At 42.9% G+C, this 21,294-nt stretch overlaps 1 protein-coding gene across 13 annotated transcripts in view; it reads left to right on the forward strand.

Moving 5' to 3' along the window:
- MYO5A (myosin VA) overlaps window positions 1-21,294 on the forward strand; it is a 175,157-nt gene that overhangs the window by 137,587 nt on the left and 16,276 nt on the right. For 2 of the 13 annotated variants that reach the window (XM_040413944.1, XM_040413945.1), the window contains 12 exons: window positions 73-218; window positions 305-418; window positions 1,175-1,318; window positions 2,580-2,633; window positions 2,836-3,063; window positions 4,031-4,039; window positions 5,646-5,746; window positions 8,983-9,063; window positions 11,904-12,102; window positions 14,979-15,053; window positions 20,809-20,902; window positions 21,066-21,212. In XM_040413944.1, coding sequence (XP_040269878.1) covers window positions 73-218; window positions 305-418; window positions 1,175-1,318; window positions 2,580-2,633; window positions 2,836-3,063; window positions 4,031-4,039; window positions 5,646-5,746; window positions 8,983-9,063; window positions 11,904-12,102; window positions 14,979-15,053; window positions 20,809-20,902; window positions 21,066-21,212 — 1,392 coding nt within the window. The remainder of the gene's footprint in view (window positions 1-72; window positions 219-304; window positions 419-1,174; window positions 1,319-2,579; window positions 2,634-2,835; window positions 3,064-4,030; window positions 4,040-5,645; window positions 5,747-8,982; window positions 9,064-11,903; window positions 12,103-14,978; window positions 15,054-20,808; window positions 20,903-21,065; window positions 21,213-21,294) is intronic. The other 11 variants (XM_040413948.1, XM_040413955.1, XM_040413946.1 and 8 more) reach the window with 7 other exon arrangements.

Consider the following 21,294-nt stretch of genomic DNA (forward strand, 5'->3'; position numbering starts at 1 on the left):
TGACTAGAAAATAATGAAAATCTAAACTTCTTGTTAATATGTGTACATTCTTTTGTTCTTTGTATTTGTTAGAGGACATGGAGAAGAAATTGTTACAAGAAACAAAGGAGCTTGAACTTGAGCTGAATGATGAGAGGCTGAGATATCAGAATCTTCTCAATGAATTCAGTCGCTTGGAGGAGCGCTACGATGACCTGAAAGAGGAAATGGGCACTATGGTGGGTTGGAGAGTCCTTTGGTGTGGCGGACTATATAGACAGATGAGTTTTAGAATGCTGTTCTGATGTTCACTTAATGGTTGCAGAGCTTCCCCAAGCGTGGACACAAGAGGACAGACTCCACACACAGTAGTAATGAGTCTGAATACACCTTCAGCTCAGAAATCACCGAGTCAGAAGACTTTCCATACCGGAATGAGGTGAGGCTAAAAATGAACAGAACTCGGTTGTCAGTGTCCAGCTCAAGCTTCCTTTGAAAAAAAACCACTGTCATTACAGAATAGGAGAAGGAAACAAATGGCAGACCCTAGACCAGGGCTGGCCAACCTGCGGCTCTCCAGCTGTTGTAAAACTACAATTCCCACCATGCCCTGCTGTAGGCTGATAGCTGTAAGCCGTCTAGGCATGCTGGGAGTTGTAGTTTTGCAACAGCTGGAGAGCCGTAGGTTGGCCATCCCTGCCCTAGACTATCAGTCATCTGAATGACCATCATGTAATACCGATTGCTGCCACGTTGAGACACCTCCTTTAATGTCTTTTCAGTATGCCTTCCTTTCTACGCGTGTAGTCCCTTTCCAGTCTTAGCTCTATTTATTTGTACAAGAATACAACCAGTGCTATCCACCTGAATAAATGGTGGCTTGGAGAGATGTTGCCATGACCTTGGCATCCCCCTATCTGTAAATACTCAGTTTCTGGTGCCATTGAAACTGGCTACAATGCTACAGCTGCAATTTGCTTTAGTGGGCTTCAAAATTCACCCGATCTTAAATAACATTTATGGAAATTGCCAGACATGGTCACACAGTCTGAACTAAATAATTCTACTTGCATCTGATATCTATCAGCCCAATCCTTGTTTTCCACGACATCGGCCATTGGGGAAGAGTTGGGACACCCCCCATACACATGGTCAGCCACCCCTTAAACCACATTTTTCTTTTACTGCTCTGCAGGAGCCAGCTGATAAGAAAGCGCCTCTGGACATGTCCTTATTCCTCAAGCTCCAGAAACGGGTAAAAGAATTGGAACAAGAGAAGCTCATTTTGCAAGATGATCTGGATAGAAAGGAAGAATTAATCAATAAGACAAAGATCCAGGTGACCAGTATCTATTATAACACTTATGTCTTATCATCATATTACTACTAATACTGAACAGGACAAGGTCACTGTATATTGCATATCATTTTCAGTTATTCCATAAAATATAAATAAATATAAAGGTAAATTAATTGTTATAATGCAAATTGTAGATGTATTTTTTCTTTTCTTTTGTATCACTATAAGCTAGTGTCAGTTTATTATATAGATTTAAAGAAAATCTGTCATTAGCAGTCGCGTCCAATAAATGGACCACAAAACGACAGAAGGATAGGATGAAGACTGTAGCGATGCTAATGAGGGTGTGCAGTGGCTACTTTCACTGGACTTTCTCAGCGCTTGGGCTTATAATTAAATTCTAAGCTCCTGGTGATACTGAGGTCTCCTTAGGCTGCATTCACAGTTGCATTCACATTCAGGCAGGCTATTCTGTTAGCCTGTTTTGGCATAAATATCGGCTATCGGCTGGACAAAAACCATTTGTCTGGCCGAAACCTGATGTCTATGCCAGAAAAGCAGCCTGATCCCATTATAGTCAATAGGGTTCCGGTTGTATCTGGTAATGCCGGATATGGTGAGCTCCAGTAGTCTGATCCTCAGCCAGATCAGACCACCGGTAGCTGAACGGGGCATTATGTGACCAGTCAGTGGTTCGAAAATGGGATCAGGATGGGCTTGGAACCATCTTTATATATAAAATGTAAGTGTTTGCCTTTGGGAGAAATGACTGGACATGTTGAATTTCAGCATACCTGCCTCAGTTGAAGATTAGCTTTTTCAGATTTGTGTAGCAATGGTTTATGACCCTCTTACTTTTTTATTATTTTGAAGGCGCCATTAATTCCATGCCAGACGGGTTACACAAATATAAAAATACAAGAAACTGTTAACAGACTGGTACAGAGGGGTAGAGGACCCTGCCTGCAGGAGCTTACAATCTATAAGGGAAGGGGAGAACACAGTAGGTGAGGGTATAGGCTGCTCATGTGGCTGTGCGGTGGTAGCATGCTCATTGCAGATGGTAGGCTTTCCTGAAGAGGTGGGTTTTCAGGTTACTCTTGAAGCTTTGGATGTTGGGGGAGAGCCTGATGTGTTGGGGTAGTGAGTTCTAGAGTAGGGGAGAGGCACGCGAGAAATCTTGTAGTCGATTGTGTGAGGAACAGATGAAAAGGAGAACTTTGAAATAAATATTTACCATTAGAGAGAGTGTTGGGAGTAGCTGCTTCATTATAATTCATAGTAATCTTTTTGTGTATAGGAGGAAGCAAAGTCACCAGTCCGGAGCACTGAGCTGGAGTACGAATCCCTCAAGGTAACAAAATGATTAGCAAATTCTTTCTAAGTTTGACAGTTTTCACTGTTTATCACAGAATGCATTTCTGGGAATGACTGTAAAATCCAAATGTATCAGTAGCAACTGAAGACGTATATAAATGAATGCAATTTTAGTATTTACTGTGAACCAGATTACATTCATCCGATCACTAATGCTGATTTATGTCTTTTCTTCTTAGCGTCAGGAACTGGAATCTGAGAACAAGAAGTTGAAGAATGAATTAAATGAGCTAAGGAGAGCTATTACAGAGAGAGTTTCCCCAGATCCGACTAGGCCAGGGTCTCCAGTATATAAAGTGCTACTAGAACAGATGACCTCAGTCAGCGAGGAGCTGGAAGTGCGGAAAGAGGAGGTCCTCATCCTCAGGTCACAGCTAGTGAGTCAGATGGAATCCATTCCACACAAGGTGAGAGACATCACATCTGCATGACCTCTACTAATGTGTTACTTTGTACACTAAGTGGGTCATTTATGAAGTTGAATACACCCATATTAGGTGTATTTCAGGTGCAGATTGCAGCGCGACTTTTTCCCGTTCACGCCAGGTCTAAAAATGTGGCGGGGAAGGAGGCGGGCCAGCATTGTTATGTTAACAAGCAGAGACCATCACAGCCCCTTCCTTTCAGACATTGGTTGGGTTCTCAGCTCCCTGAACCCAGTGATAATCAATTGGGACATGTCTAAAGTTTTGTGAAGGATCAAATACTCTTTAAAGGGGAGCAAATGTGAGTGGGGACTGGGCTCCAGTAACCCAGCACGACTCCTTCATTTTGAACGGATCTGTGCTTCTGGTCCTGTTCAAAGTGCTAATTCCAGTGGATACAGGGGACAGCTGGGGGTGCAGGGTGTCTGACCCACCACTGAATGGATATTGATGACCTATCTTAAAGATAGATCACCAGTATTATGGGCTGGGAAAAGCCTGTTTACAATATTCCACCATATGAGAGTGTATACAGTGCCCCCTCTTTGCCCATTGTAAAGTTAGGGTGTATATAGTGGCCCCTTTTTGACCATTGTAAAGTAAGGGTATATATATAGTGGCCCCTCTTTGTCCTATGTGAAGTGAGGGTGTATATGGACCTCTTTAAAATGATAGCGTATACAATGATGGTAGTATTGTGGACCATTCAGTAGCGATCTATAAGAAGAACACATTTGAAGTAGGCCTGCGGAGAGGAGAATAGTGTTGGACGTGTATATAGGGAGTTTCCCGACCCTGGAAATGGTTAGATCTTCCAACACTAATGCCGATTTCGGCAAAGTGCAGTGAAGTGTCATTTACAATGTGCCATTATGCTGGTACGTCTGTTCTTATGATGTTTTACTTTTTTTTTTCCATTTCGTTTGCTGAACATTTTTTGGTAATAAAGGATGATAAGGTAACCATTGCCGTTGTTGCTGCCACAGCTTTCTGCATGTAATGCAATAACTTCTTACTTATATTGAGCAGCTAGATAGGTGATGCAGCTAAGCCATTTGCCACCTCCGCAAGTGCAACCTGTAATACAGCATTACCTGACGGTTTTGTGCTGCCGGATCTAGTGTGTCTGTGCTTCTGTAATTCATTTGTCAAGTGTCACTGTTCTAATACGACGAGTGACCATACAGACAATGCTGTCATCCCTTCCTCCTCAGCTTGTAAATCACAGCAACCAATAAGGGTACTTTCACACTAGCGTTTTTGTTTTCCGGTATTGAGTTCCGTCACAGGAGCTCAATACCGGAAAAAAACCAGTTTTATCCTAATGCATTCTGAATGGAGAGCAATCCGTTCAGGATGTCTTCAGCAGTGATGGCCAGTTCGCAGTGTTCGCCAACGAACACATGCAGGCTGCCATCTTTAGTAAGGTTAGACTCCCCCGTTCGGCGATGCATAGTTAAACCCTTACCTGTGCCTGTGCCGCGAGCCGGTCTGAATTCAAATGCGGTCACCGGGAGCAGGCAGCCCGATGAAGGCCCCCGGCGGCTGTTCTCGAAACTGCCTGCTCCCGGTGACCGCATTTGATTTCAGACCGGCTCGCGGCACAGGTAAGGGCTTACCTGTGCATCGCTGGACGGGTGAGTCTAACCTTACTAAAGATGGCAGACCTTTAAAAATGCAAAAAAAAATTATACCAGAGAGACAGATCCGGTATTTCAATGCATTTGTTGGACGGATCTGCATCCGGAATCCTCTGCCGCATGTGTGAAAGCACCCTTACTCTTTTGATCTGTGATCTAATATTAAAATGTAGATTGGTTGCCGGCCCTTTAACCCAGCTTCATGAACGTGTGTGTTTATAGCCAGTGGCATGGCGTCTCACAATACTGCTTGAACCTCTCTTGTGTAGCAGAAACAACGTATACTTTCTTAAGTGGTATTTGTTGGTTGGCCATGTATACAGCACTTGGCCAACTCCGTCAAACCCATAGACCTTGAAAGGAGTGGCAGCGTGCATGTGTGACCACCGCTCCCTTCAGACTCTGGCTAGATGGTAACTATTTTCTGGAAAAACCCTGTAAGTATGTAAAGGGGTATTCCACAATATTGATAAGAAGTCATCAATGTCATATTAGTAGGGGTCTGACTCCTGGGATTGTATAGTGGCTGTGCCTGGTATTGCAGCCATGTGACTGATGGCTGCGACGTCACAGGCCTAGGAGGAGACCGCAGCCTTCAATCCACAGGTCAGCACGTGTACCAAGAGTCGGACCCCTACAGATCAGATATTGAAGATATACTCTGAAAATAGGTCATCAATATTTGACTTTCGGAAAACCCATAAAATTAAAGACTGAACATGGTATTCGAATAGTTAATAAATGGCCATTGTATTAGCATCTATGAAGCGGTTATTGTTTAATCATGTGTTGGCCCATCCTACATGTGTTACTGCAGGCGACACCAGAGGTCCAAGCTGCACTACCCCGCTTTCCTGCTGCGTCACCATTCAGGTTACATTCTGTCAGTATACAGAGTACTGAGTTTATGCTCCGTTACTTTAGGATACTATGACGGACACATTGGCTATCTCTGAAGACGTACAGAAAATGAAGGACCACAGGGAGGTTGCTCAGGCTTATACAGGCATGAAGGAAACCAACAGGTAAGTTGTAAGAAGTTTGCTGAAATGTACTTTTTACCTGTATTTACCAGACTTTTATTGGTATGTGCATCGGTCTCATCAGCTCAGGAGGTAAGAGAGATGGTAACAATGTGAGGAAGACGATGGCTATAGGAGAGGTTAGCACTGCTAGCCTGTTCTGTAATTTATGCCTCGTATCTTACTATTGGTACCAAGTATATTACAAAGATGGAAGCAGTTCACCTGCGGTGCTTGCACAGTGCATGCGAGTCTCCCACAGAGTGACCATTACTTCTTGTGAATGGACCACATGTATGCGTCTTCTAGTAAGGCTAGTTTCACACTCGCGTTTATCTGCAGAGAATAGCCTACAGGCATTCACCAGATTTGGCCTGGTTGGCGTTTACTGCCACACCCTTTTGATTCTAATGGGATCGGTCCAGTTTTTAAGTGTCTGGTTTCAGCTGGACCGAAACTGCTGCATGCACCGATTTTTATCCAGCTGAAACCCACCACTCATGCCGGAAACCAGATATAGTCATTTGGGTCCACGGTGAATGGCAGTATCCAGCTAGGCCAGATCTGGTGAACTCCGGCAGGCTTCTGAAAGTCTGAAACTAGCCCAAGATCATATACGTGAAAATATTACAATCCATTGCAAATTGTGTTACACACCTGTATAGGTGTCTGCGTGCTAGACCACTGGTAATATTTTATATAGCTATTATTCTATATAACTGGAAATTAGAAATCTGATATTGGCATATTAAAAAATAGTTCTACTTGCTTGTCCCGATCCACCACTGCTGCCGTTCCAGCGCTCTCTGGCCGCTCACACAGAAAAAGCCCTCTCACTCCATTGCTGGTTCAGACCAGTGATCAACTGAGCGATCCTCAAGAGGGACCAGAGACCAGCGAGGACGCGGGGAGCGTTGGTGGATTGGGACAGGGGAGTATGACTATTGTTTAAAAAATATATATATATATGTTCAGATGGACAATTCCTTTAACTGCAGCTGGAATAAACAGTATGGTCTGCCAGATTTTTATATGTGTCTCATATTTATTTTTGCTTTCTGTTAAAGAAGCACCCATCTTATGTACTTCATCCTGCAGGCGTCTTATCATTTGGCATCTGTACATTAAAACCAAGCTCTTTTTTTTCACTCACATTTCTGTACAATTGTATATATTTTTGCCGTGTTGTACATTTGCACGCTTGATTTTTTATTTTATTTTTGAAAAGGGCAGTCCTACTTTAACCATGCCTCAAGTCTTAGTTAAATACAGTTACAAGAAAAAGTATGTGAACCCTTTGGAATGATATGGATTTCTGCACAAATTGGTCATAAAATGTGATCTGATCTTCATCTAAGTCACAACAATAGACAATCACAGTCTGCTTAAACTAATAACACACAAAGAATTAAATGTTACCATGTTTTTATTGAACACACCATGTATATATTCACAGTGCAGGTGGAAAAAGTATGTGAACCCTTGGATTTAATAACTGGTTGAACCTCCTTTGGCAGCAATAACTTCAACCAAACGTTTCCTGTAGTTGCAGATCAGACGTGCACAACGGTCAGGAGTAATTCTTGACCATTCCTCTTTACAGAACTGTTTCAGTTCAGCAATATTCTTGAGATGTCTGGTGTGAATCACTTTCTTGAGGTTATGCCACAGCATCTCAATCGGGTTAAGGTCAGGACTGGAACTGGTCCACTCCAGAAGGTGTATTTTCTTCTGTTTAAGCCATTCTGTTGTTGATTTACTTCTATGCTTTGGGTCGTTGTCCTGCTGCAACACCCATCTTCTGTTGAGCTTCAGCTGGTGGACAGTTCTCCTGCAAAATGTCTTGATAAACTTGGGAATTTATTTTGCCTTCGATGATAGCAATCCGTCCAGGCCCTGACGCAGCAAAGCAGCCCCAAACCATGATGCCCCCACCACCATACTTCACAGTTTGGATGAGGTTTTGATGTTGGTGTGCTGTGCCTCTTTTTCTCCACACATAGTGTTGTGTGTTTCTTCCAAACAACTCAACTTTGGTTTTATCTGTCCACAGAATATTTTGCCAGTACTGCTGTGGAACATCCAGGTACTCTTGTGCAAACTGTAAAAGTGCAGCAATGTTTTTTTTGGATAGCAGTGGCTTCCTCTGTAGTATCCTCCCATGAAATCCATTCTTGTTTAGTGTTTTACGTATCGTAGATTCGCTAACAGGGATGTTAGCATATGACAGATACTTTTGTAAGTCTTTAGCAGTCTGCGCTGTGCTCTTGCAGTCATCTTTACAGGATGGCCACTCCTAGGGAGAGTACTTTCTCCATTTATAGACAATTTGTCTTACCGTGGACTGATGAACAGCAAGGCTTTTGGAGATACTTTTATAACCCTTTCCAGCTTTATGCAAGTCAACAATTCTTAATCGTAGGTCTTCTGAGAGCTCTTTTCTGCGAAGCATCATTCACATCAGGCAATGCTTCTTGTGAAAAGCAAACCCAGAACTGGTGTGTGTTTTTTTTATAGGGCAGGGCAGCTGTAACCAACACCTCCAATCTCATCTCATTGATTGGACTCCAGTTGGCTGACACCTCACTCCGATTAGCTCTTGGAGATGTCATTAGTCTAGGGGTTCACATACTTTTTCCACCTGCACTGTGAATATATACATGGTGTGTTCAATAAAAACATGGTAACATTTAATTATTTGTGTGTTATTAGTTTAAGCAGACTGTGATTGTCTATTGTTGTGACTTAGATGAAGATCAGATCACATTTTATGACCAATTTGTGTAGAAATCCATATCATTCCAAAGGGTTCACATACTTTTTCTTGCAACTGTATATCAAAATGATTTATAGCCATAAGTAGTGCAGTACATGCCCACTGATATGCTGGCTTTAGGCATCAGAAGAGCCTGTACTAACCCCCCAGCCCCTCCCCCCCCCCATCCTTGCTCACCTTTTAGCCAGCAGGGCATACTTTAAATTGCTGTGTTTATTATGTAGTTCTGTACAGAATCTATCCAAGGTAGACCACATCATCCACAATAGTTGCGGCAGACAAGAATGTGAAACCCCATTGCCTAGTCTTGAAGAGTTATTCTGCATAATTGACATTCTCATCCTGCATGAATTACAGTATTTTGTTTTCTGAAGCCAGATTTTCACTGTTTTTGTTCTCTTTTCATCGTGTCCTTCAATCCATTTTGTGTTTTTATGATTTTTTTTGTAATCATTTTGAAAAGCACCCTACCGCAGGATTACCATATGCTGAACGAGGATGGAGAGCTCTGGCTGGTGTATGAAGGGTTAAAACAGGCCAACAGGTTACCAAACTCATCTCTGTGGGAATATTACTAACACTGCCAAAAGCTTAAACCAGGCACAAATAGGACTTCAAAATCCCCAGCATGACTGAAAAAGTCCAATTGTCTGATATAACTTTAATTTCTTATACTAGTGATGTCCTCTCCGAGTGGATTATAGTCCAAGGACACATAACCCAGAAACTGAACTAGTTCCCTTTAAACTTGATTGGTGCAAGTTTACCAGCGCACAGAATGGGTATTGTGGTGGTTTTTTAGTAGCGTGCTATTTGCTTACTTTCTGTGTGGGTTCTGTCTGTTCACCTCTCAGGCTGCCGCTCGCTGTCATTCGTACAGGGTCTCAAGCAGATAAACCCACTTCTATGTATTACCCAGCAGCTGTTGCTTATTGCTTCCCAATAGAGCTTTAACTTCGGAGATAATGGGGTTGGGTTGCCTTTGTAGACTGTTGTGAACATTTGTAACACATCTGCCCCCTAGTGGCACCTATTAGTAGTGTCGTCTTTTTACTTTTGTTGCAAAAAAAAGATTTAAAGGGGTGGGTCACTTTTTGGCTACTGTTGAGCAGTGTGTTTGGAAGATGACTATATGGCACTTACTAATATAGCCTTTGTTTATATTCTGTGCCATTTTTTATATTTCAAATCTTTTGTGCTGTCCAGACAGAGGTCTTGTCCATAAAATGGCTGCTGAAGGAAGGTCATGTGACCAGGCAAATTGCCTCTATGGGATGTCTCCTCCATTAAAATACACTGTGTACACTGTGTCTTGGCACATGACCGACCATCGGCAGCCATTTTATGGACAGGACATCTTTGTGGACAGAACTCAACAAGAGACACACAGGCTATATTAGTAAGTGCCATATAGTCATCATACCTACACATTGGTTAAACATTAGCCAGAAAGTGGCCAACCCCTTTAAGCCTTTCTTAGGCCTCATGCACACGACCGTTGTTTTATTCCGTGTCCGTTGTTTAGTTTTTCGTGATTTTCTGCGGACCCATTGACTTTCAATGGGTCCGTTGAAAACTCTGCTAATACACCGTTTGTCATCCGCGTCCGTGATCCGTGGTTCCAGTCCGCCAAAAAAATATAACCTGTCCTATTTATTTCACGGAAAACGGTTCGTGGACCCATTCAAGTCAATGGGACCGTGAAAACGTGGAGGCACACAAGATTGTCGTCTGCGTCCGTTTTTTTCCTATCATTTGCATGGCAAACTTGACTTAGACTTTTTTTTTACTTTCCTTCATGTCTGGTGGTCCTCCAAAAATAAAGGAAGACACACGGAAACGGATCACGGAACAACGGAACCCCATTTTGCGGAACAGAACACAACAACGGTCGTGTGCATGAGGAGGCCTTACTCCTACTATTTTGCATGGAGAATCTGGGAAAATTGTATTGAGGTTTCAAATAGGATTTATTAGCTGTGAACTGGTTGTTTATTGGCCTGGCTGAAATATTTGCTGTATGTCTAGCCGATCATAGTATTTCCTCCTTATAGATCTATTTTATTTTGTCGTTCTTTTGCTTTTCATAGTTATTACTGATTATGGAAATAACTGCTTTGTATAGAATGATAACACTATGGCTATTAAGTGAAGTCTCGGGATACAGTCCTTGAAAAATATATATTTTCTTTATATATTGTAATCAATGGGAGAACTATGAGAAGTAATATATTAAAGATTATTAAGTAAATACGAAACGTGAAAATAGGATTTGAATATTTGACATCTACGCAGAATTTTCAGTGCTTGCAGTTACAGGCCTGACGCCTGGATTAGTATTCCTTATGGCAGCACTTACTGTTCTGTCTTCTGCTGATACAGCTGGTTCATAGGGTATGACGGAAACCCTGATGGGTATACAGTATCTGCACGTTGATCGCAGTAGTGACTCGCTGGATTCACAAAGTGTCCATGGACAACACTGAAACAGCAGAGGACATGGATGTAGGGCAGCTGTAGGCCTCGGGCCTGTGTCTTCTGTGCCGGTTTATTGGTGCTTGAAGTAAATTTATTAGTAACATTTCTTGATAACGGATGCTTGTTGCAGACAATGTGGACGCTTTGTGCCCCATAGCAAGTGTGACTGCATTTATTTCCTAGACGTGATCCCAGTGTAATTGAGTATTAAAGGGGTTGTTAGAAAGTTAATAAACACCACTTACTAATGTATTGTGATTGTCCATATTGCCTCCTTTGCTGGCTGGATTCATTTTTCCATTACACTATACACTGCTTGTTTCCATGGTTACGACCACCCTGTAATCCATCAGTGGTGGTCGTGGTTGCACACTGTAGGAAAAAGCGCCTGCCTCTCTTGTGGCCAGGACCATGGAAGCGCACATAGGATAGTGTTTTTTCCTGTGGTGTGCAAGCACGACCACTGCTGCTGGATTGCAGGGTGGTCTGTAACCATGGAAACGAGCAATGTATAATGTGATAGTAAAATGAATCAGGCCAGTCAAGGAGGCAATACGGACAATCACAATACATTAGTAAGTGTCTTGTATTGGCTCTCTCTACATGATAAATGCTATTTGCTGAAGTGAGACAAGCATATTAGGATATTTTTAACAGTTTACTAATGGTTTTCCTATAAAATGTGATGAATTGCTAACAATAGTGATTTTGTTTTGTAACCTTAAGCTTCTCCTTGACCTACTCATCTGCTCCTTGAGTGCTGTCCTAAGTGGTAGCTATAGCGGTTCTTCTGCTGCTGGGTTTCATAGCATGCAGTGGTGAGGGGAGATGGAGCTTGGCGCCGTTTGCTTGTGAGGGTAGTAAGGTATGTGTATTAAGTGTCTGCCATGTTTTTCTGCATTGTAGGGTTCTGGAGACCCAGCTACAAGCTCAGAGGAAGAGCTATGAAAACGAGGTGGAATCTCTCAGAGGAGAGGTCCAGGGTCTGAAGGAAGAAAACAATCGTCAGCAGCAGCTCCTCGCTCAGAATCTTCAGCTGCCTCCTGAGGCTCGCATTGAAGCTAGTTTACAGCATGAAATCACACGGCTGACTAATGAAAACCTGGTATGTCATCTAAGCGTACAGCTGACCACATGCTTTAGATCAGGGATGGCCAACCTGAGGCTCTCCAGCTGTTGCAAAACTACAACTCCCAGCATGCCCACACTGCCTACAGCTATCCGCCTACAGCAAAGCATGGTGGGAGTTGTAGTTTTACAGCAGCTGGAGAGCTGCAGGTTGGCCATCCTTGCTTTAGATCATCACACAGCAAAAATTATTCAGTTCTCATTTGCATAATCATTGCTTTCTTCATTACTCTCATTAATGACATTTGTAAATATAAAAATAAATGGGGTCATTTGTCAAACTGGCGTAAAGTAGAACTGGCTTAGTTGCCCATAGCAACCAATCAGATCTCACCTTTCATTTCCCAAAGGAGCTGTCAAAAATGAAAGGTGGAATCTGATTGGTTGCTGTGGGCAACTAAGCCATTTCTACTTTACACCAGTTTGATAAATGACCCCATAAGTCCACCGTTGCAGCATATTTATTGCCCAGTCTTCATTAAAAATATCCTATCAACAGCTTCTATTCAAACCTGTGTGTCTCCATGGTAACAGACTACAAATGTACCCTGTGTAGTCTCTTGCAGTCATACGTTCTTCCATCAGTTCCCTACTTCTGCCTGAGATACATTTGGTAGATCTGCAAGAAGTACGGGGACTGATTACAGAGAACATGATTGCAGGGCCAACTTAAAGGGGTTTTAAAACACCAGATTTTTTATTTCTTTAAAAGTAGTTGACAATGGTATAAAATAAAAAAGAAGTAACACTCAACTTACCAGTTCGCCATCTCCCATGCCAGTCTCTGTTCACCCAGCTCGAGCAATGCCGTGTGACCAGTGGTGACTTTAATGGTGTCAGTATGAGTACTTTCACACTAGCGTTTAAAGAGGACCTTTCATTACAATAAAAAATCTAAACTAAGAATGCTGACATGGAGAGCGGCGCCCAGGGATCTCCCTGCACTTACTATTATCCCTGGGCTCCGGTATCTTCAGATTTTTGGCTCAACTGGGAGGAGCCTGCTCTTGTTCTCCTGGGCGTCTCCTTCTCCCAGGCTATGAGCTGAGCGCTGCGATTGGCCAGCTCTACAGCCTGGGAGAAGGAGACGCCGGCAGGCTCCTCCCAGTTGAGCCGAAAATCTGAAGATACTGGAGCTTATACCGGGAGAATGGAGCGGCTCCCAGGGATAATAGTAAGTGCAGGGAAATCCATGGGGGGCGCTCTCAATGTCTGTATGCTTAGTTTAGATTTTTTATCGTAATGAAAGGTCCTCTTTAAGTTTTCCGGTATTGAGTTCCGTCATAGGGGCTCAAAACCGGAAAAAAAATGCTTGTTTTGTCCCCATTCATTGTCATTGGGGACAAAACTGAACTGAACAGAACAGAATGCTCCAAAATGCATTCAGTTCCGTTTAGTTGCGTTCCCAGACCTGAGAGCAAACCGCAACATGTTGTATTTTGCTTTCCTTCCTGGGAAACTGATCAAGACTGATCCGTCATGACCTCCAATGCCAGTCAATGGGGACGGATCAGTTTTCTCTGAAACAATCTGCCACAATAGAAAATGGAGTTCATGACCGATCCGTCTTGGGTATGTTACAGAAAATACAACCGAATCCATTCATAACGGATGCAGACGGTTGTATTATCAGTAGCGGAAGCGTTTTTGCTGAACCCTGCCGGATCCAGTAAAAACGCTAGTGTGATAGTAGCCTATGTTATAGCTGCAGCAGTCATATGTCGGCACACTATGTCCACGCTGGACAACCACTTTAACAAGGTTTGCTTGTAGTCTGTTACCATGGAGACACATAGATCTAAATAGAATAGTAGGACATTTAAAAAATAATAATAATCTTGTTTAGATGCAATAGAAAAAAAACTCTTTGTAAAAGCGGACATAAAATAGGAAGATGTTTAGAAAAGAGTTAAATCAGAGATTCTGAACCTTTTTTAGGTCACGGGCCAGTTATAAAAACAGCAGACAATGTAGAGCCACACTGTATATAAGAAGGTAAAAAGCTGATTAAACATATAAAGATAGCTCTTAAGGGGCATTTTCACTCACCAACCGAACCAGCAGTTATCAGGGAGGGAACATTCCTTCCCAATAATTGCCTGCTCGTCAGTGGAGGTAAGAGCAGCATTCATATGCAGCAATCTCCTCCACTGAATGGGGATAAGCGATGGCTACTGCAATCGCCTATCCTCATTGATTCTGGTTAGCAGATCACTGTTTCCGTAGCACAATCTGCTGCCCAGGAACCATTATTGAGATGTCAACATGAACGTGTTCATTTCACCCAATGACCAAGCGTTTTGCTCGTTCATCAGGTGATCTTCAGCACCTTGACACGGACTGATTATCTGGATCGAGCATTCTTACTTAGTCTTTCCCGATAATTGGCCCGACATTTTCCCACCATTGCCCCTGTAATAACTGGCAGTGATGTAGGGGTTTGGCTGTCATCAAGTTCTAGTAATGGTATGACCTCCCTGGCACCGCCAGAACACAATAGCATCTGCCAACAGCTGGAGAGCCACATGCAGGGGGCCCGAGATCCATTGTGGCTTTGGAGCCACTGGTTGGGAACACTGAGTTATTAGAGATTATTTTCTGTATTGTACATGATATATGTTAGTAGTTCTCCCCTGCAATGTAGCCTAGTGTTGGAGGAATCTAGTAAGAGTTGGGTGCACCAATGAGGTATATGCAGGCGTATAACCGAATGACATTAGTCCTAGGTCTGTTGACTCTTGTTGATAAGAACTGCATAAGAATATGAGCCATATAATAGTGTGATCCACAGTCGCGAATGTTTAAGTCACCTGCTGCAGAAAGAGGGTCCATCCATGCTGCCTGTTTTTTCAGTATTTTGAGGAGTTATATGCAGATGATCCCATGAAGTATCAGTCATACCGGATTTCACTTTACAGACGGATCATTGTATGTAAATCATGCGCCTGATTGTTCTGTCGCCATAGCCGTGTCCTTGAGAGCTAACAGCAATACATGTCTGCGCGAGGCTGCGCTCATTACCCCACAGCTTTCCGTCGCATCGTTTCATGTTGAGTCCTGTGACAAATGCACATTTTCTTACTAACTCCAGCTAAAAGCAAGATTGCATGCTTCCTAAGCCAATGCCATGTGTATAGCGTGTTACTGTGTTAGATCCTCTTGCTGGTGAACAAAGTAAGTATCGCTTATTTCTCCTTCTAAGCCTGTGATTTCTTTCCAGTATTAATTAATGAATAATTTGTCATGCGGGAGTGTTACCATGCCAGTTCTTATGCATCGTCCACCCAGGCTCTTCAGGTGGCAGTTACACGATTAGATTCAGATTATAAGCACGTTTATGAGACATGGCCTGGTGTAGGCCTTTAGATCATTAATGTCAAATAGAAGGTTGGTAATCTTAAAATATTTAGGTTTCCCTCAACCCATCCCCTATGGCTTTTGTTTCTAAAGAAAAAATTACTGCCATTTAGAGGCCATTAAGGCCCCATGCACACAGCCAAATGTGTTTTGTTGTTCGCTGGTCCGTAAAGCCGGATCCCGGCCATGCTGCCTTTTTTTTTTTTTTTTATAACCCCTTTAGAAATTTCATATCTTTATCCTCAAAATGGACAAGAATAAGACATGTGCTATATCTTTTTGCATGCTGGCAGAATGGACAGGCGGATGCAGACAGCATCTTTTGCAGACCCATTAAAATGAATGGTTCCGCATCTGATCTGCAAAAATACGGACATATGCACAGGGCCTGGGATACTGGGAGCCATTACAGGAGAGTAGGACTAAATAAATTTATAGGGCGATGTCTGTAGGAGTCGCCTCATATGCGTATAGTAGCACATTTATAACCCATCATTAGAGATTTGATACCACTGATGTCTATTTAAAGAATTCTTTAAAATGGGTAGCTTACCTTCACAGTAGTTTCCGTATACACTTCTGTTATCAGATTTATAAATGTAATTCACTGCAGAATGTAGCAGAGCTGGGAACGTTTGGATGCTGGTGAGTAGATTATTACATAGGATGAGAGGTCTCTTATAATGAGAGGCAAAAACAGTTGGGCTCGTTATTCTTAGGGGAAAAAGACGACTTGGGAAGATGATCTTATTAACATGTATAACTGTAAGCTTGTTCAGTACAAAGAGCTGGACTTGGTTTTTTTCATTCCATGAACTGTACAGAAGACCAGGGCACATTCTTTAGGTGTTGAGGAAATATTTTTTTAGACCTCTTCAGACATTACAGGAAAGGATTCTTTACAGTTAGAGCAGTGGTTCTCAACCTTTCTAAAGCCGTGACCCCTTAATACAGTTCCTCATGTTGTGGTGACCCCCAACCATTAAATTTTTTTCCTTGCTACGTCATAACTAATTTTGCTACTGTTATGAATTGTAATGTAAATATCTGATATGCAGGATGTATTTTTATTGCTACAAATTGAACATAATTGAAGCAGAGTAATTAATCACAAAGACATCCACAGATCCCCCCTAAACAGTGCCATCCACAGATCCCCCTCCCCTAAACAGTGCCATCCACAGATCCCCCCTCCCCTAAACAGTGCCATCCACAGATCCCCCCCCCTGAACAGTGCCATCCACAGATCCCCCCCCCTGAACAGTGCCATCCACAGATCCCCCCTCCCCTAAACAGTGCCATCCACAGATCCCCCCTCCTCTAAACAGTGCCATCCACACATCCCCCCTCCTTTAAACAGTGCCATCCACTGATCTCCCCCCTAAACAGTGCCATCCACAGATCTCCCCCCTAAACAGTGCCATCCACAGATCCCCCCTAAACAGTGCCATCCACAGATCCCCCTAAACAGTGCCATCCATGATGGCACTGTTTAGGGGAGGGGGGATCTGTGGATGGCACTGTTTAGGGGGGGATCTGTGGATGGCACTGTTTAGGGGGAGATCTGTGGATGGCACTGTTTAGGGGAGGGGGGGGGGATCTGTGGATGGGACTGTAGGCGGATCTGTGGATGGCACTGCCATCCACAGATCCCCCTACAGTGCCATCCACAGATCTCCCTCCCCGACGCTCACAGCAGTATATTTATAAACTAATCAGTAACTACTTTAACTTTAATCATTGCTCATTGCTGAGCTCTTTACTTGGATTATAATTTATTTGGATATGGGATATCTTACTTTGTCTTAGCTCCGGTAATAGCAGGCAGTGCGGGGGGTGGCGCTCACTCACTGACGTCACGCGCCTGCGCCGCCTAGTGGGAGGAGCAGGCGCCTGACGTCAGTGAGTGAGCGCCGCCCCCCGCACTGACTGCTATTACCGGAGCTAAGACAAAGTAAGATATCCCATATCCAAATAAATTATAATCCAAGTAAAGAGCTCAGCAATGAGCAATGATTAAAGTTAAAGTAGTTACTGATTAGTTTATAAATATACTGCTGTGAGCGGCGTGGCCCTGTATATTCTAACCCCCAGGCAAGCGTCCCCGTCACCATGGGAACGCCTGGGGGTTAGAATATACCATCGGATCTTCTGAGTTACTCAGCCGCAAAACAAGCACCGGCTCTGCTTGGCCCCGGGCCAGCTCGGTGCTCCAACCAGCTCGGGGCCCCAAGCAATTGCTTGTTTTGCCTGTCTGTTAGCGACGGGCCTGGACCCACAATAGGAAGCCTCAGGCGACCCCCCGGAAAGGGCCGATCGACCCCCAAAGGGGTCGCGACCCCTAGGTTGAGAACCGCTGAGTTAGAGTATAAATCTATTGCATGCCCTACCCCAAGAGGTCGTACATTCACAAAAGGTATAGATTCTTATTTAATTACATGGCACTAAGGGTATAATTAGTGATATACAGTATAATTGGTCTAAGCCAGGTTTAACTTGATAGATGTGTTTCTTGTTAACCCGTGTCACTATGTATTAAAAAGCAACAAAGGCTGACTTGTATTCCATTAAAGGGGTTGTCCAGGCACAATCTGACAGTAGACATGTAGACATTCAAGCTGGACAACCATAAGACTCCCAGCGAGTGCTGTGCATGGGTCCTTTAGTTAGAATAGGACCTGTTGTTGCTTCTCTGTCTGGGGTGTGGGCTGTTTGTTATATAGGTATGGTTAAAATAAAGGACATATGTCCATCAAGTTCAACCAGGGTGAGAGGACATGAAGGAGAAGTGGTGAACCTTGGAGCTTGTTTCCCCCTATTGAGACACTGTACAGTACCAGTGCGTGTGACAATGTGACAGATGATGTCATAGTAGGAAATGTCAGTGACATTGTAGGTGATGTCCATACTGCTGGGAGCATAGTGGCTTATGACATCACAAAGGGTGCCAGTCCTATAAAATGAGTGCTGGAGTGCCGCAACTGCTGGCTGCTTCTTGTGAGTCTCCTTCAAGACTGTAGCAGGTGACGATGGCACAGTAGTGATGTCACATGCACCTGCCTCACTGCCCTGTTGACTTCACCAGGGTTTGTCGGAGATACAGTGGGATGCGAAAGTTTGGGCAACCTTGTTAATCGTCATGATTTTCCTGTATAAATCGTTGGTTGTTACGATAAAAAATGTCAGTTAAATATATCATATAGGAGACACGCACAGTGATATTTGAGAAGTGAAATGAAGTTTATTGGATTTACAGAAAGTGTGCTATAATTGTTTAAGCAAAATTAGGCAGGTGCATAAATTTGGGCACTGTTGTCATTTTATTGATTCCAAAACCTTTAGAACTAATTATTGGAACTCAAATTGGCTTGGTAAGCTCAGTGACCCCTGAGCTACATACACAGGTGAATCCAATTATGAGAAAGAGTATTTAAGGGGGTCAATTGTAAGTTTCCCTCCTCTTTTAATTTTCTCTGAAGAGTAGCAACATGGGGGTCTCAAAACAACTCTCAAATGACCTGAAGACAAAGATTGTTCACCATCATGGTTAGGGGAAGGATACAGAAAGCTTTCTCAGAGATTTCAGCTGTCTGTTTCCACAGTTAGGAACATATTGAGGAAATGGAAAACCACAGGCTCTGTTCAAGTTAAGGCTCGAAGTGGCAGACCAAGAAAAATCTCGGATAGGCAGAAGCGACGAATGGTGAGAACAGTCAGAGTCAACCCACAGACCAGCACCAAAGACCTACAACATCATCTTGCTGCAGATGGAGTCACTGTGCATCGTTCAACCATTCGGCGCACTTTACACAAGGAGATGCTGTATGCGAGAGTGATGCAGAGGAAGCCTTTTCTCCACCCACAGCACAAAAAGTGCCGCTTGAGGTGGGCTAAAGCACATTTGGACAAGCCAGCTTCATTTTGGATTACGGTGCTGTGGACTGATGAAACTAAAATTGAGTTATTTGGCCATAACAAGGGGCGTTATGCATGGAGGAAAAAGAACACAGCATTCCAAGAAAAACACCTGCTACCTACAGTAAAATATGGTGGTGGTTCCATCATGCTGTGGGGCTGTGTGGCCAGTGCAGGGACTGGGAATCTTGTCAAAGTTGAGGGACGCATGGATTCCACTCAGTATCAGCAGATTCTGGAGACCAATGTCCAGGAATCCGTGACAAAGCTGAAGCTGCGTCGCGGCTGGATCTTTCCACAAGACAACGACCCTAAACACTGCTCAAAATCCACTAAGGCATTTATGCAGAGGAACAAGTACAACGTTCTGGAATGGCCATCTCAGTCCCCAGACCTGAATATAATTGAAAATCTGTGGTGTGACTTAAAGAGAGCTGTCCATGCTCGGAAGCCATCAAACCTGAATGAACTAAAGATGTTTTGTAAAGAGGAATGGTCCAAAATACCTTCCACCAGAATCCAGACTCTCATTGGAACCTACAGGAAGCGTTTAGTGGCTGTAATTTCTGAAAAAGGAGGATCTACTAAATATTGATTTCATTTCTTTTTTGTGGTGCCCAAATTTATGCACCTGCCTAATTTTGTTTAAACAATTATAGCACACTTTCTGTAAATCCAATAAACTTCATTTCACTTCTCAAATATCACTGTGTGTGTCTCCTATATGATATATTTAACTGACATTTTTTATCGTAACAACCAACGATTTATACAGGAAAATCATGACGATTAACAAGGTTGCCCAAACTTTCACATCCCACTGTATATGTTGATGGGTGTCCTATAGAGTATGAAATGGCATCCCAGGGATGCGGATTTCATAAAGAGCAAATTCTGTGCATTTCCTGACATGTCCACTTTAAGACTCCAGAATAAGTAGTGACTTTACTTGGGGAGGATTAATGTCAGGGTGATAGTGACATCATAGGGGGTTGCTTGCCCAATTATTTGAGCAACAGGACCCACACCTGCTGGAGAGCTGCATTGGCTGCACTTCGGAGTAGGGGTGGCCTTGTGTGATTAATTTTAATATATCATTTTGTATTTAGAAAAGCTACATAACCTTTTAGCAGTCAGTCCCCCTTCTTTAGCTATATGTATCATATTGCGTCTATAAACTCTGCCACTGCTTAGAACTCGGTCTATTCCAGGGGCACAGGACTGAATGTACCATAATTGTAACATAGTAGAATCTAGATTTTTGCATGCTGTGTTGGCAAATTAAAGCCACTTGGTGGCGCTCTTACTTTCTTACTTGCTCTTCAGTCAGTTTTTCTTACTAACAGTCTTTATGTAAGTTCTGAATGTGTTCACGAGGGTGGTGTGATTAAGAGTGTGTTCATATCTGCAGGATCTAATGGAGCAGCTCGAGAAGCAAGATAAGACAGTCAGGAAACTGAAAAAGCAGCTGAAAGTGTTTGCAAAGAAAATCGGAGAGCTTGAAGGTAAAACAGTTGTGTTGTGTGAGATATTACAATGCTATCTTTATTTAGGAATATATATACTGTATGTGTATATATATATGTGTGTGTGTGTGTGTATGTATGTATATATATATATATATATATATATATATATATATAAAATATTTGTGCCTCTTTTCTATAGTTGGTCAAATGGAGAATGTGTCTCCTGGTCAGATAGTGGATGAGCCAATACGTCCACTTAATATTCCCCGTAAAGAGAAAGACTTCCAAGGAATGCTGGAGTATAAGAGGGAAGATGAGCCGAAGCTCATAAAGTATCTTATATTAGGTAAGCATTAAACAGTCCTATTTTAATGTAATGGGGGGGTTGACTTTATATCTGTTCACATCACTGTCGGTGCCTCCATTCA

This window comes from Bufo bufo, chromosome 1, assembly GCF_905171765.1.
Source record: "Bufo bufo chromosome 1, aBufBuf1.1, whole genome shotgun sequence".
Lineage (NCBI taxonomy): Eukaryota > Metazoa > Chordata > Amphibia > Anura > Bufonidae > Bufo > Bufo bufo.